Source organism: Danio aesculapii, chromosome 19 (assembly GCF_903798145.1).
Source record: "Danio aesculapii chromosome 19, fDanAes4.1, whole genome shotgun sequence".
Classification (NCBI taxonomy): Eukaryota; Metazoa; Chordata; class Actinopteri; order Cypriniformes; family Danionidae; genus Danio; species Danio aesculapii.
Window position 1 is genome coordinate 12,831,642 of NC_079453.1, and position 16,984 is coordinate 12,848,625.

A 16,984-nucleotide genomic window follows, 5' to 3' on the forward strand; every position below is an offset into this window, starting at 1 on the left:
GGAAAATAGCTAATTTTATGCTTTAAATAACCATTAATTATTATTAGATGCTACTGGTCTAATCCGATTCAATGATTTATGCTAAGCTAAGCTAAAAGTGCTCTCGTCAGACTAGGAGATCGGCTGGTAAAATGGTGAAAAAAAAACCTGTTTAGGGGACTTGTAAACTGAACATATTTCCAAAAAAGTGGAGTGTTTCTTTAAAGGACGGGTTTTAAAATGATTCATACATGCTTTCTGCTTCTGTACAGGTGCTGTTGTAGAAGGCGATGGGCATTGATGTCGTCGACCACATTCTTCCCGTCTTGCCCATGAATGTCCAGAGATACAGAAGGAATAGTGTCTTTCCTGTTGGACGAGAGACAAAACAAACCTAATTATTATCACAACTCATCATCTAGGAGTTTGTTAAATTTCAATGATGCAACTGAAGCAAATAAATTTTGTCTTGTAAGAAGTTTAAAGGGATAGTTCACCCAAAAATGAAAAAATACTGTTAAAGGTGCAGTAGGTGATTGTCTTTTCTTTTCTTTAAGCATTCAGTAGTCGCTTTAGGATAAAGCGTGTGAGAGAGTGAGACCAGCGATTACTGCATGCATGAAATATTGCACATTATGACAAGTTTTGCTTGCTACACAACTAAATACATGCTAGATATTACAGTTTTTCATTCACAATTGTAGTATTATAAAGTACTATAAAGTTTTCTAAAGGGTGAATGACATGATCTAGTGGGTTGTCTGCTGTCATCTTTAAGGTGCACGTTAGCTAATTATGCTAACGGTTAGCATTTTGGCAGATCACCTACTGCACCTTTAATTTACTCACCCTTGGGTCATCAAAGATAGGTGATGTTTTTTTCCTTAGCAGAACATTAATGAAGATTTTTGACTGAATCCTTGGTGATTTATATAATGGAAGTCAACAGTTACCAGTTATTTATATTCAAAATAAACACATACAAACAAGTCCAAATCAATAGACCCCACTCCTGGTGACACCACTCCTAGCTATCATTTCCATCCAAAGACGCAAATTAAACTAATGTGCAAAACTGAAACATCCCATAAAACATCTGCAAATGACTGAGTAAATAAAGTGTAAATGTTCATTCCTGGGTGAACTATCCCTTTAACCTTAATTCCTTACAATAGCTGTGTACGATCAACATTTGTCAGGAAGTTGTATTTAAATATGTACTTACACAATGGCGGCTACTGAAATATTTTCGATTCCAAAATCGTAATTTGACATATCAACCATAATATCAGGCATCACATCTGCAAATTCTGAGTCGAACTGTTTTTTGAAATCAACGTTGGCAGCTTCGTCACTACGAATAAAGGCCAGAGAGCCTTGCCGTTCTCCCTGCATGGAGAAAAAAAAAAGGTGAAACGTGTTTTTTACAATCTTTATCGTTGACTAAAACAACAGGAAGCAACTATATTTCTATATAAATATAATGCAGTTTTTGTTGTAAACGAAATCAAAATATAACCAAAATAACAGAAAAACAGCAATAAGTGAGGTGGGGATATGATGGTATCATGTTTTCTGTTAGTCAATCAAATGAACTTAAACGATTAAAAATGCAACAAATATTTGTTTGGGCCCGGACTACAAATGTAAAAAAATAAATAGTATTAGTTTTGCTTAAGTTGCACACTAGTTTGGTCATGTATACATATCATTATAACCATATTGTATAAATATTATTGTAACTATAAGCCAACATCATGCTGACGATCAAAAACAAAATGTCATGATATCTCATGCGATTGTCTTCTGAGTGCATTTTAAAATACATGAATGACACTCCTCATAGAGCTTGAGAAGCATACATTATGATATATAATTTATAAAATAAAGAGTTGCAGGCTAAGGAAACAGCATAGGAGGAAGTTGGTGGGCCTTGGTGCAGATGAAAAGTAAAAAATATATATTTATATAGACAGATAGGTAACTAGATAGAATAGACGGGAATATATTGATCTGTGCAACAGTTGCCAATACGCAGCGTGCTGCAGACGCAAAAGGCAAATGCCTGCTCGCTGCTTCTGCTCACCATACGCCCGCGTGGGGTGAGAAACAGGTGCGACTCTCGATGTTGCATCCTTAGAGCCCAAAATGAAAGTTTGTGATTGGGTCAGCCCAATGTCAATAAAGAAAAGAGCCAATGGGCTACAGATTATGTCACATGGGCCGGTCTGTTCGAAAAATAAACATCTTACTTTCAGAGCGTCACAGATCACAGCATCGTCAATTAATTAAGCAGAAAAAAAGCACAGTCTGCAAGTGTTTTATGGGCCGATCAGATCATAAGAAGAAGATCAGCCCGACCCAAAAAGTACATCGGCCCAGCGGAAAACTGCCCGGTCTGCCAGATGGCCAGTCCGCCCCTGGCGTAGTCCCTTTATTCATCAGAGGTCATAACAGCGGAATGAACCACCAACTTATCCAGCATATGTTTTACACAGCGGATGCCTTCCAGTGTTCCATACACACATTCACACATACAGTACGGACAATTTTGTTTAAATAATTCACCTATACCACATATCTTTAGACTGTGGGGGAAACCGGAGCACCCGGAGGAAACTCATGCGAACACTGGGAGAACATGCAAACTCCACACAGATATGCCAACTGACCCACCCGGAACTCGAACCAGTGACCTTCTTGCTGTGAGGTGACTGTGCTAACCGCTGAGCCACCTCCAGACTTTTTTCTCTATATATTATTTCTTATGGCGATGCAGTGGGGAAGGTTGCTGGTTCGAGCCTCGGCTGGGTCAGTTGGCGTTTCTGTGTGGAGTTTGCATATTCTCTCTGCGTTCCTGTGGGTTTCCTCCAGGTGCTCCGGTTTCTCCCACAAGTCCAAAGACATGCGGTACAGGTGAATTGGGTAGGCTAAATTGTCCGTAGTGTGTGTGTGAGTAAGTGTGTGTGGATGTTTCCCAGAGATGAATTGCGGCTGGAAGGGCATCCGCTGCGTACAACATGTGCTGGATAAGTTGGCGGTTCATTCCGCTGTGGCGACCACGGATTAATAATAAAGGGACTAAGCCAAAAAGAAAATGAATGAATGAATATTATTTCTTACACATTTTATTATTTCAAACCACTAATATGTCAATAAAAGTCACTTTGTTAAATTGTAGAGTTGAATTTTCAACATCAAAAGTCTACAGAACAGAAAACAACTTCCCATAATGCAATTCACAACTGTAAATAAACAGAAAACGCTTTGATTTAATTGATTTAATTTAATTCACAGATGTAACAAATGGAGCCTTATCATAAAGTGTTACCAAACCATACGCATATAAATAATCATTGTTATTAAACATCTCAAGTTGAAATCAACATGAAAAAGTTTGTCTAAAAATGTATCCAGCCTATTAAAGCTATGAATACAACAATCTAAATATTCTTAAAAGGCATTTCTAAAATGTTAAATATGAAAATAATTATTCATGGTATTCTCATAATAACAACAAGATCATGCATGTTAATTATCACTGTGTATTATATTATTATCCATATTCTCTCACCTCACTGACATAGTTCATGGCATCCTCCAGATTGAGTTTGTGGAAGATGTTGAACAGGTAATCTCTGTTCTTTCTGGCCTTTGGTTTCATCAACAGCCAGCTGATATACTTCTCCTCAAACCTGTTCCAGCTGAAAGAGATGTATGTTTGTTTATTGTTTATGAACGTAGATTTAATTTAATGTGAATATGTAGACAGCAGTAAGGAAATATACCCTCTGGTCCACCAGTTATCTCCTATACGTCCGCAAATGTCCTCCACTGCGGCTAGTATGTGATCAAATGCCTGAAAAGACAAATGTGTATTTGCAATAATATTAAAATAAAGTAATAAATACAGAATATATTATATTATATTATATTATATTATATTATATTATATTATATTATATTATATTATATTATATTATATTATATTATATTCCAAATATTAATTATGTATTATACAAATTTTATTGCTATTTATATTTATATATGAACAATATTTCATTCACTAATTTACATTATATAAAAACTACAAAAAAATCTAGTGTTTAATATTATATAATGACTAATTAATAGCAATTTTATATAAAATGATGTAATATAATAATTATTATTTAAAAAAACATAATCAATACCAAAAATATATATATAATAATGTAAATTATATTATATTATATTAATAATCAATTTAAACAATATACTACATATAATAAATTATAATATATAATAATTACATATAATTATTTTACAGACCCAAATCAGAAAAAGTTAGGACAGTATGGAAACCCAAATAAAAAAAAAAGAAAGTAGTGATTTCTAAATTTACTTTGACTTGTATTTCATTGCAGACAATACAACAAACATTTTTTGATATGTTTCTTGTGATTTTTATTTTTTTATTTTTTTTATTTTTTTTCAAAATAAACACAAATTCCAATTTTGGTTCTTGCAACACATTTAAAAAAAAGTTGGAACAGTAAAGCATTTACCACTTTGTAATGTTGCCATTCCTTTTCATAACACTTAAAAGATTTTTAAGGACTGAAGACACCAAGTCACGAAGAGTTTCAGGTGTAATTTTTTCCAATTCTTCCTGCAAACAAGTCTTAAGGTGGGCAACAGTATGGGGTCTTCGTTGTTGCATTGCTTCGTTGTTGCTTCGTTGCACACATTCACTAATGGATACAGGTACTGCAGGCAGGCCAGTCAAGTACCTGTATCCTCTTTCTCCGCAGCCAGGACTTTGTAATGTGTGCAGAGTACACTTCTCCCCAAAAATTCCTTAAAAAATTCATCTGACCACAGTACACGCTTCCACTGTGTGATGGTCCATCCCAGATGCCTCCAAGCCCATAGAAGTCGATGGCACTTCTGGACACTGTTAACATAGGGCTTCCTTTTGGCACAGTACAGTTTTAACTGGCATTTGTGGATGTTACTATGTATTGTGGTACTTGACAAAGGTTTGCCAAAGTAGTCCTGAGTGCATGTGGTGATATCGCATATAGATGAATGACGATTCTTGATGCAGGCCCTTGTCCTTTATGCCCTGTAAATCCTAGAATCTTTTACTTATGTTATGCATTGTTGAAGTTGAAATATCCAAATGTCTTCCAATCTCTCTTTGAGGAACACTGTTTTTAAACATTTTAATAATTTTCTCACATATTTGTTGCCAATCTTCGGCCTCTCTTTGCTCCTAAAGGACTTGACCTTTCTTGAATGCTGCTTTTGTACCAAATCATAATTACAATCACCTGTTGACATCACCTGTTTCAAATCACACTACCTGATTACTAGCCCTAAACTGCTCCTGTCCCAACTTTTTTGGAATGTGTTGCAGGTCTGAATGACAGGAAAGAATGTAGATTTACAAATGAAATGAAACTGACCAGACAAAACATGAAATATTTTGTTCATATTGTCTGCAATTAAATACAAGTGAAAGTAAATTTGGAAATCCCTACTTTCTTTTTTATTTGCGTTTTCCATACTGTCCCAACTGATTTGGGGTTGAATATTATAAATAATTATATGTAGTATAGAATTAATAACTAATTAATAGTAATTATTCATTCATTAATTTTCTTTTCGGCTTAGTCCCTTTATTAATCTGGGGTTGCCACAGCGGAATGAACCGCCAATTTATCCAGCATGTGTTTTATGCAGAGGATGCCCTTCCAGCTGCAACAAATCATTGGGAAACATCCATACACACTCATTCACACACATACACTGCGGACAATTTAACCTGTCCAATTAACCTATACCACATGATTTTGGACTTGTGGGGGAAACCGAAGCACCCGGAGGAAACCCACGCGAACACAGGGAGAACATGCAAACTCCACACAGAAATGCCAACTGACCCAGCCTAGGCTCGAACCAGCAACCTTCTTGCTGTGAGGCAAACGTGCTGCTACCCACTGCACCACCGTGCAGCCTTAATAGTAACTATTTATGTATATATATATATATATATATATATATATATATATATATATATATATATATATATATATATATATATATATATATATAAATAATTATTTAATATAATATATGATACACTTATTATTTTAATAAACATAATCAAAAGCAAACAAATAATGATGTAATATATTATTATGTTAATAATCAATTTGTCATTCAAATATTGTATAATACATAAACTCTGTACTACATATACATATTTATAATGTATAATAATTATTTGTATTAAGTTGACTATTAAATATATACCCAAATAAACCCAGCTATGAAAGTCATGTAAAGTGTAACAGTAATTACCCTATTGTTCAGTTTCTCAACAAGTTTCAAGTCAGAATGAGCTGCTCTTTTGACCTTGAGCCACTGAACCAACGGCTTCATTGTGATTCCCTGAAAAACATTAATACATTTAGCTTAGGTTAAAAAAGATTTATCCATTCAGGGTTTCTTATAATCATGAGACTGATTTGGTTTTAACCTGCAGGATGACAGTGAAATACACCACGATGAGTGTGGTGCTGATCATCAACTTCTTCTCAGGGATCCTCTTTTCATCCAGCATTGCTGCCAGACCGTACGCCACTGCCCCCCGCAGGCCACCGTAGCTCATCACCACCTGGTCAATCAGCTCCACGGGGACCAATCGGAACTTGTTTAACATCCAGGTGAACAAGAAAACACCTGCAAACACATCGCAAACGTATCATTAAAACACACCCAAAAGACATCTGAGAGTCACCCTTTGAATCAAATCGTTTCAGGAAGATTTCTACATAGGTGGTTCTAAAATTGTGGGTACATTTTGTGTCTGCAAGATAAACTTTCTATTATTTTTCAAAAACAAAAACTTTAAGTATTATATTTACAGTAGGGGAGAGTGGGGCACAAAGTAACACGTTTTGGCCAAATAATGAACAAAGTAATGGGGTTAGACAAACCATATTGTTTGACCAACAACACACAAGCTTCTCCTACAAATGAGCACTGGTTGTATGATTGCCGGACCTATGGTTCCTGTGCAGTATTGTCAAAAGTGCCAGGAGTAAAAATGTTACTATTTACCCCACCTGCAGGGCCAGTTGTAACAGACAGTTGTAACACATGCTCAAAAAGTCAGATTTCACAAATTTAATTTTAATCCAGTTTACTTTAAATAGTATTTTTCCTCAGTACTTAACAACAATAATTTTTATTCTACATAGCACAGCGTGTTTATTTATTTATTGAATAAACACATTTGGATTTATTTGCATAATTATCCATCATTATACAATGCATTTATTTGTAGTACTAGCAATAAAAAAAATTATATTAAAAATATATATTTTGTATTAAAAAACATTTTATATAAAAATATATAAAATTTATATTTTATATTAGTAACACCCTGTTACTATTAACCCCAGTGTCGTGTTCTTTCAAAATGGTTCCATCTTTTAGTCTAGAAGACAGTAATCACAACGACATAAGATTTTACTTACGTACTTTCATAGGCTTTTTTAAAATAAAAAATATCGACTATAATAAAAACTACTTTTATGCTTCAAAAATGGTTTCTTCTGTGTTTCTCATCCAAATTTTGCCAAACTTTTTCAATAATTGGCAGGAAGACATCTGCCAACACTATGGTGAAAACATCAGAAGCATGCCATGGTTAACCCCCAGCAAGCAAAACTCATGTGGCTCAAATCCAGCCCACATACCGCATGGAATGATGGCACTTGGGCGGTTCGCTCCTGTTTGCCAGATCTGGGCCACAATTAAACCCTAGCAATACCACATATCAGCCTGAATTCAACCAAATGAACCAGAACTGACCCTATTCTGGGCCACAGTTTGCTTTTATTCAGGCCCAAATCTGGTCTACACCTTACACTTGCTGGGTGAGGCAAAGTACAAAATCCCAGCATGCATTGCATGCATTGCAGTATGAAAACATTCTATATACATTCTTTGATGCTCCAGTTTTCATTATTTGCTTTTGATTCTGCTGTTTATTTTGATGTTGTTGATTTTAGTATCCTGTTTGCGATGTTTGTAAGTTTTGTTTATTTTGTTAATGGACACTGTTGTTGAGGTTCATACGCTAATTATTGATGTCTCTGTGAGCAGAAGTTGAACCATAGAATTTTTTTCTGTGGCATGTGCAAGCAAGTTATTACGTTACTTTTAATAATGGATTAAACATTGGTTAACATCAGTGAATTATATTATTTCATCACAAGTTTTTTTACTTGGCTTGTTTGCTGTAATGAATAAACTTTTCAAGCAAAGTTCTTAAAAGGTACTGCAGCCCAAAAGACAATTTATATTAAGAGTTTCACGGCTATGAGCCCAACTTAAGCAAACACTTTTCTCCATCATGGTGACTTTAGTCTATGTTTCTCATTTTATAACCTATTATCTTCAGCTGTTTTTTGAGTACTCAGTAGTGTGGACACTTCGAAGTGTTAATTTAAAGGGCACCTATGGTGAAAAATCTACTTTTCAAGCTGTTTGGACAGACATATGTGCAGGTATGGTGTATAGACCGTCATATTGGGGTGATATAAACACACCCAGTCCTTTTTTTTTTAATTTAACAACATAAAAACGGTGGACCAATTGGAGCGGTTTTCAGACCAACCGCAACTTTACGTAGGAGTGCGGTCCCCCCGCCCACCGAATTGATTGACAGCTGCGCGTATTAACATGTCCTGGTAGTCACGTGTATAATCATATCAACAAGACCAGACGTGCGCAAAGCAGACGGGAATAAAAGGTCTATTTAGTTCGCTAGGATCATCAATCATCATCAAATGTGATCAAGAGTAAGTTTCACATGTTTAAAATATTTTAAAACAGTGCACGTGTGTAATGAATTACAAAGATTTACTTCAGATTTACTTCATCAGCACAGCCGCGTGTTAGAACAATTATAAAGGAAGACGCTTCAATCCCGGTTTGTGGACGTTAAATCAGGTTTTACATAACAGATATCCATACAGCAGTGGAGATTAACCTGTTTCCTGTCACATATGCGTGCAAAAAGAGTGCAAAGCTAAACAGGCGCTCTGTCTGTGTGTGTGTGTGTGTGTGTGTGTGGATGTGTGTGTCTGCTGCGGTGTGTGTGCGTGTGTATCTGTGTGTGCATGTGTGCGCGTGAACTTTGTGTGACTCATCGATGTAACTGCACAACAAATACTCATTGGTAAAGTTCTTACTGTAGTATTTCTCACAAACGCTACGTGAGATCTGCTTCCTTTAAGTCTGTCTGTTGTCTGACGTAGCCGAGGGAGGAGATTAAGGCACGTAGAAACGGTAGGCGGGGAGGACTAGCCTTAAAGGCGCAGTATGACAAAACAGCCCCCTTGTGCAAAAATGTATTAAATAGAATCTTGCAAAAGGTATAATAAAAATCTGATGGGTGTTTTGAGCTTACTGTGCCAAACATTTGCCAAAAATGGCACACATATGTATTAAGACAACTGGGCCACATGTTCACCTACGCATGTGAGCCACTTTAGGTTTAGACCCAGATTACCCTTAAATGACTATGCCACATTTTTACCAACTGTGGCCCACATTTGTCCTACATCATTTGGGCCACATTAGGCTCACATTCAGATTACATTTTGCCATAAGTGCCAAATCTTTACCTCAAATGGCCCATATATGAATTTGAATCTTTGGCCAACTTTGCCATTGTACAGGTGGGCCACTTCAGGTTCACATTCATTTTGTCTGGGCCGAAGGAAGACCACCAGTCCCACATAACTGCTTAAAGTGGCCCATATTCGTATGCTATTTGGGCCTTGAGCAACTTAAAACTCTGTTACATTTTACCCATTACTTTGAGCCATGCACTCTCCTATTTTATCAAGTTATCTCTAAAAAAATGTGTGTGTATTCAGGCACATTTTGTCTTGAAAATATTAACTTAAGGTCTTCCACTATACCTACACTCAATAGAATATATTTGTGCTGTTTTTTCAAACTACTTATTTTAAATGAGCTGAAACAACACAATTGTTGACATTTTTTGGAACAACTTAATTGGTTTATGTTCAGTCCACTTCTATTTGTTACGTTAATTTAATCTATTTGTGTTGGAACAACATGAATCAATTGTGTGGAAGCATGCATTTTGTACAGGGTATTTTTGCCTGTCTCCCATTGAATACACTGTTAAAAAATGCTGGGTTCCACACAAATCCCTGGCTTGGCAAATCAAAAAAATGCAGCTGAAATCTGATTAACTTAATAAATTATTTTAAATTAACTTAAAACATTTGTTGTAATAACTTTTTGTCATATAATTTTTTCACAGTGTATAGTTGCACTTACCTATAATCCTGTAGATGAAGATGAAGAGGAGGGTGAGGAGGATGAAACCAGTGTTCCAGACCCAGATCTCCGTATCAATGGCTGTAACGCCCAAAAACAGGAAGATCATGGTTTCTGAGCCATTCGCAAGCATCTTCATGGCATGACGAACTGTTGTGACTGATCTCTCATCCATGTTGGCATTGATGTATTTCTGACAGCACACACCGCAGAAAGTGATTCTGTCACACAAAAACACAAACAGACAGACTGAATTAATTGGAGTGCTCTACATAAATTCCTGCAGCACAAGTGTTTATTACTGTGCATTCTCCATCCACTCTATTTCTATACCCCATGACTTATGGCATGCTTTACATAAATGATAAGAGTAATTATGTTAAACTGTAAACAATCTGTAAAATGTTTTTTGTTTTAAAAAAAAATGGGTACAATGACGTGGCATTCAACCACAAGTGAATATGTTATGTTTTTATGCACATTTCCAAAAATGTTTGAGCATCTTGGAATTTCCATAAGCTTTTTTTATTCTTGTCCTTATTTGTGTTTTGAGTAAAATCTTCATTTGTGTTTTACTTTATATTTTATTTGATAACTTGACAAATTCATATTTTCATTTAGAGCATTCATCTTTAAAACATTGGGGAAAGTTACTTTTGAAAGTAATGCTTTACAATACTGAGTTACTCCCCTCAAAAATTATTTAGTTGCGTTACTTAGTTACTTTTAATGGAAAGTTATGCGTTACGTTACTTTTGAGATACCTTTAAGTAACTTTTTCTAACCTTTACCCTTTCTCTTACAGAATTTGCAGTTTTTTTTAAATAGGGGAGCTCTGCAACTAACAACACACTGTATAACATTTATTTACCTTTAAAAACACATAATAAAAACAATATTAATAACAACAACAACAACACTAATAATAATAACAATAATATTAATAATAATAACAATAATATTAATAATAATAACAACAATAATAATAATAACAATAAAAACAACAACAACAATAATAATAATATTAATAATAATAACAGCAACAACAACAATAACAACAACAACAACAATAATAATAATAATAATAATAATAATAATAACAACAACAACAACAACAACAACAACAACAACAATAACAACAACAACAACAACAACAACAATAATAATAATAATAATAATAATAATAATAATAATAATAATTTATTTCCCAGTGATGGGTTGCAGCTGGAAGGGCATCCGCTGCGTAAAACATGTGCTGCATAAGTTGGCGGTTCATTCCGCTGTGGCGACCCCGGATTAATAAAGGGACTAAGCCAAAAAGAGAATGAATGAATGAATGAATGAATGAAAGAATGAATAAATTAACGAATTAATGAAGAAAATTCTCACCCTGAGTGCGGGATTCAACATTCATTTTAATTCAGGAATATGTTTTTTAAAAGTGAATTAATTACACTAAAAAGTAGCTTGGTTACATTTTTAAAAAAGTAACTCAAATATTATTACTTATTTTTTAAAGTAATGCGTTACTTTACTCGTTACTCGTAGAAAAGTTATAATAATACAGATACAGATAATACAGATATAATACAGATATAATAATAATACTAAGAGGAAAATGTGTCAAATATGTATATATACATTTGGTGTTTTTTATATTTCCTCTCCCAGAACTTAATATCTCAATCAAAACATGCAAAAGATATTCTGAAGAATCTTAGACGCTAGTAGCCCATCCATAGTAGAAAAAACGAATAATTTGGAAGTGAATGATTGCAGGTTTCTAACATTTTTTAAAACATCTTTTGTGTTAAAAAAACAGATTTGTAACAAGTGAAAAGTGAGTAAACAATTACAGAATGTTAAAGTTTGGCTGAATGATCCCTTTAATAAGGCATTAGTAAATGTACTATAGGTTATGATTATTACATGCTGTAATATTATTGTTCATTCTTAGTTCCCGTTTCAATTCAGCGAACACATGAACTATAATGACCTCCTGTGAAGAGTGACTGTTAATATTAGGCATTTCACCAATCATGCCACAACCATGCGGATCACACTTGGTGGAATAGATGAGTCAGAGGAAGAAGAGAGGGGTGGGAACAAGAAACTGAGACAAATGGTTCAGTTTTTCATAAATGGCTAACAGGGACTGAGCTGATTGCTTGAGGTATGCCCCCTCCCCCTTACCTAAACTTTAACTTATTACCTCCATGTTAAAAAGTAACTATTTTATGGTGAGAATTGGTCCCTATACTGAAGTGTTACCAAATTAACGGATTACTTTCAACAGACATCGAAAAACCTAAAACTAGTCTTTTCGCAGCAATATTACAGATGCATGTTGAATAGATCTATTATGTAGGGAATCAATATAAAAAATATTCTTTACACTGTAAAAAATAAATCCGTAAAATTTACAGTAAAAAAACGGCAGCTGTGGTTGCCAGTATTTTACTGTTAAAAATACAGTACAAACTGCGAAAGTAATTCCTCATTTTTACAGTAAACTACTGTATTTCATTAATTTATAGATGTAATATGTCTGCATTTTGAATTACCAACATCTACACATCTTTTGTTGCACAGATAGACATGTTACCACAACCTTATGCAGGTGGGTAGAAAGTTACATAATCAACCAATGCTCATTCAAATGACTTTTCTCACAAGCAGAAAAGTGAATCAGTGTATGGAAGGTGCTCAGTGTGATTCACCCAGTTACTAAACACCAGTATGGTAACACGCATAAAATTAAAGTCCTAAAATAAACATTGTTTATCACTATTAGATGTAACATAAATCTCTAATGTACACAACTGATGGGGAAACAACTAAAAGATCCATAGTAATGTCAACAAAATGCATAAAAAGTGATGTGCCATACAGGGTATTCTGGGAAAGTTAATTTACGGTTATTCGCCGTATATATTAAGGAAACATACCATTAACCAGGTTACGGATTTTTACTGTAGCATTTTTACCGTTTTTTACCGTTGAAATCACGGCTATTTTTTTACAGTGTGGGAACAAGCTTGAAATGTTATTAATCCACAGATACAGCATGCTTGTATTAATTTTATGTTAAAATACCAAGCTTAACACTGTTTTCATGATGGATAAACAAAGCGCAAAGTCACACATACAGTTGAAGTCAGAATTATTAGCCCCCTTTGCATTTTTTTTCTTTTTTTAAATATTTCCCAAATGATGTTTAACAGAACAAGGAAATTTTCACAGTATGTCTGATAATATTTTGTCTTCTGGAGAAAGTCTTATTTGTTTTATTTTAGCAAGAATAAAAGCAGTTTTAAATTAAAAAAAAAAAAAACATTTTAAGGTCAAAATTATTAGCCCCTTTAAGCTATTTTTTCTTTTCGATAGTCTACAGAACAAACCATCATTATACAATAACTTGCCCAATTACCCTAACCTGCCTAGTTGACCAAATTAACCTAGTTAAACCTTTAAATGTCATTTTAAGCTGTATAGAAGTGTCTTGAAAAATATCTAATAAAATATTATTTACTGTCATCATGGCAAAGATAAAATAATCAGTTATTAAGAGTTATTAAAACTACTATGTTTAGAAATGTGTTGAAAAAAATCTTCTCTCCGCTAAATCAAAATTGGGTAAAAAAAAATAAACAGGGGGGCTAATGATTCAGGGGGGCTAATAATTCTGACTTCAACTGTACTTCTCACTCAGTTTTAACTTCCCACCAAGCATTTTTGTGTTTAAAAGAAAAACATCTAATCTCTATTAGACATCTATTAGACATCCAACCTCAGACCTCTTGACTAAAACAGGACTAAATTTGGGCTGTCGGTAAAATTCTAATGGACGTCTAACAATAGACCAATCTTAACGCATACAAATGAAACAGACTTTATTCCTGTCTATTTGATTACTAATCTATTTTTAGACTATTGTTAGACATCTATTAGATTTTCACTGACTGCCTAAATTTAGCCTTGTCTTAGCCGAGATATCTATGTTCAGACATCTTTGAACACAAAAATGCTTGACGGATATATATGTGGATGATTTATTTGTAGCAGAGCCTTATTATTCAAAATGTCAAAACAAAGAAATGCATTAATAATAATAATAATAATTCCATACATTTATATAACGCATTTGTGGGCACTCAAAGCGCTTTACATATAGGGGGGATCTCCTCATCCACCACCAGTGTGCAGCATCCACCTGGATGACGCAATGGCAGCCATTTTACACCAGACCGCACACCACACACCAGCTGATTGGTGATGAAGCCAATTATCACATGGGGATGGTTAGGAAGCCATGATGGACAGAGGCCAGTGGGCAGATTTGGCCAGGATGCCGGGGTTAAAACCCTACTGTTTTTCCTGGGATTTTTAATGACCACAGAGAGTTGGGACCTCGGTTTAACATCTCATCTGAAAGATGGCACTCACTGAGCAGTATAGAGTCCCCGTCACTATACTGGGTCATTGGGACCCACAAAGACCGCAGGTTGGGCGCCCCTTGCTGGCCACACTAACACCACTTTCGGCAGCAACCTAGCTTTCCCGTGTGGTCTCCCATTCAGGTACTGACCGGGCGCAGCCCTGCTTAGCTTCAGTGGGCGACCATATGAGAGTTGCAGAGAGCTAGCTGCCAGCTTAGACACATTTGGAATTAAACTTATGCGCAAAACTGGAATATCGCATAAAACATTAGTGAATAAAACACCGTTTCCATCTAATCAGTCAAGGAGAACCAAATCGTCACTTCCTGAGAAACTGGTGGCAAATATCAATAAGAAAAATTACATTTTCTGAGGTAAGAGAAGCCACTGTTGGCTTTTTTTCCTACATGCATGCAGTAATAAATTTGTGCTTCCATGAAACATAATGAATATAAAACGCAATGAATGTACAGTGGCTTTATAATTAATAATTGTGAGCGCAGCCACTCAAGATAATTATGGGAGGTGACAATACCAAATCACTTGACAGAGGGATTTTAGAATGAATCAAACAATATTTCAGATGTTTAAACTGTAATTGGTTTGCTGGTTTGTCCATTAATGCCTAATTTTGTTATCACTGTTCGAATAAAATCATCTGTTAAACCAAAATCACATGAAAGTTTTGCATCAAGCATTTCTATATTCTAAAACGCGTATATAAATAGGTGGATGGTAACTGTTGTTTTACTTACGAAAGTATAGCAGAGAGTGAGAGCATCTCTGCTGTCAGGTAGGACAGGTATCCCACCAAAAACACAAAGCCAGCTTCGATTATCTGAACGTGTTTGGTGCATCTGGTTAGCAGGGACAGCAGGATGGCAAATGCAACACCAACAAATGAGCCTCCGAACGCCACCACAACAAACGAACCTATAGGAAAACAACAGCGAATTGAAAGAGAACATCAATTATGTCAATGGATACTGTTTCAAGAATAGCTGCAGTATGTAAAAAATTTGTCAAATGTTTGGAATTTTAAAAAATGTTTTCCCAAAGCTGCATTTATGAATTTATGATTTAATCTATAAAACTTTCAATGCTTATTCTTGATCTACTAGTACCTTTTTAAATGATGCTAGTACTTATTTATTAAATATTAGTAATGTGTTATATACATTCTCTCATTGTGTGTAGGATTCAACATGACTACGATCATTTTAATTGAGCAGTTTTTTAAAAGTGAATTAACTAAACTATAAAGTAATTCATTCATTCATCGCAACTCATTTTTATTACTTAATTTTAAAAAGTAATGTATTACTTTACTCATTACTTAGAAAAGTGATATTATTACAGAACTCACGTTACTTGTAATGCGTTACCCACAATACTGCTAATGTGTAAGTACCAGTATCTTACAATAAGAATTATTATCTAATTAATACATGCTAATGACTTTTAAAAAGGTACTAATATGTTTTATAGATCAAATTTTATATGCGATAGCATATAAGAGACTTATTTCAGAAACATACTAAATTTTAATTCCAAACTTTTGACTGGTTGTATGACCTGGAGTTTAGTATTCATACATATGCCCTTAAAAATCTCTGCGGCGTCAATCATTGGGCCTCCAAGAGAAACAAAACCATCAAACACATTGTAAAGCACCTACAAAAGACAAAAACATGATTACATGAGATGGCAAATGAGCTTAATGGCATTCAGAGCTCTTTAGGAAACTAATACTCACCACTGTGACGCCATCATTGAGCAGTGACTCTCCAAACACCAGGATAAAGAGCACCTCGTTCACATGCACTTCTTCAAACACAGCGATCACAGCCACAGGATCAACCGCAGCGATTAAACTTCCAAACAGCAGGAACTGCAGGAGACCTATGTTCAAGTCACCTGGTGATTACAGAAATCTCATATGAATAAGCATCTCGGAAAAATAAGGGTTCCAGTAGGTGTTTTTACAACAATATCAAATAAGAACCCTTTAATTCCCTTTAAATCCCTTTTGAAAAACAGAGAATGGTTTGTGAAATTGAAAAGTTCAGTTCATGTTAAATGTTCTTTATAGAACCACAGACCACCTTTTATTTTTAGGGGCTAATCTTTGTGCTTAACCCTCTGGGGTCTGAGGTGATTTTGGGGCCCCTAAGATGTTTTGACATGCCCTG

General features: G+C 34.8%; 1 protein-coding gene across 1 annotated transcript in view; it reads right to left on the reverse strand.

The window, feature by feature from the left end:
- slc9a3.1 (solute carrier family 9 member A3, tandem duplicate 1) overlaps positions 1-16,984 on the reverse strand; it is a 30,697-nt gene that overhangs the window by 6,263 nt on the left and 7,450 nt on the right. Inside the window, exons 3-12 of the mRNA XM_056479742.1 lie at positions 16,549-16,709; positions 16,388-16,466; positions 15,548-15,725; positions 10,354-10,574; positions 6,506-6,708; positions 6,328-6,417; positions 3,768-3,838; positions 3,554-3,683; positions 1,205-1,368; positions 231-348 (exon numbers count right to left, since the gene is read on the reverse strand). Of these exons, the coding sequence (XP_056335717.1) occupies positions 231-348; positions 1,205-1,368; positions 3,554-3,683; positions 3,768-3,838; positions 6,328-6,417; positions 6,506-6,708; positions 10,354-10,574; positions 15,548-15,725; positions 16,388-16,466; positions 16,549-16,709 (1,415 nt within the window). The remainder of the gene's footprint in view (positions 1-230; positions 349-1,204; positions 1,369-3,553; positions 3,684-3,767; positions 3,839-6,327; positions 6,418-6,505; positions 6,709-10,353; positions 10,575-15,547; positions 15,726-16,387; positions 16,467-16,548; positions 16,710-16,984) is intronic.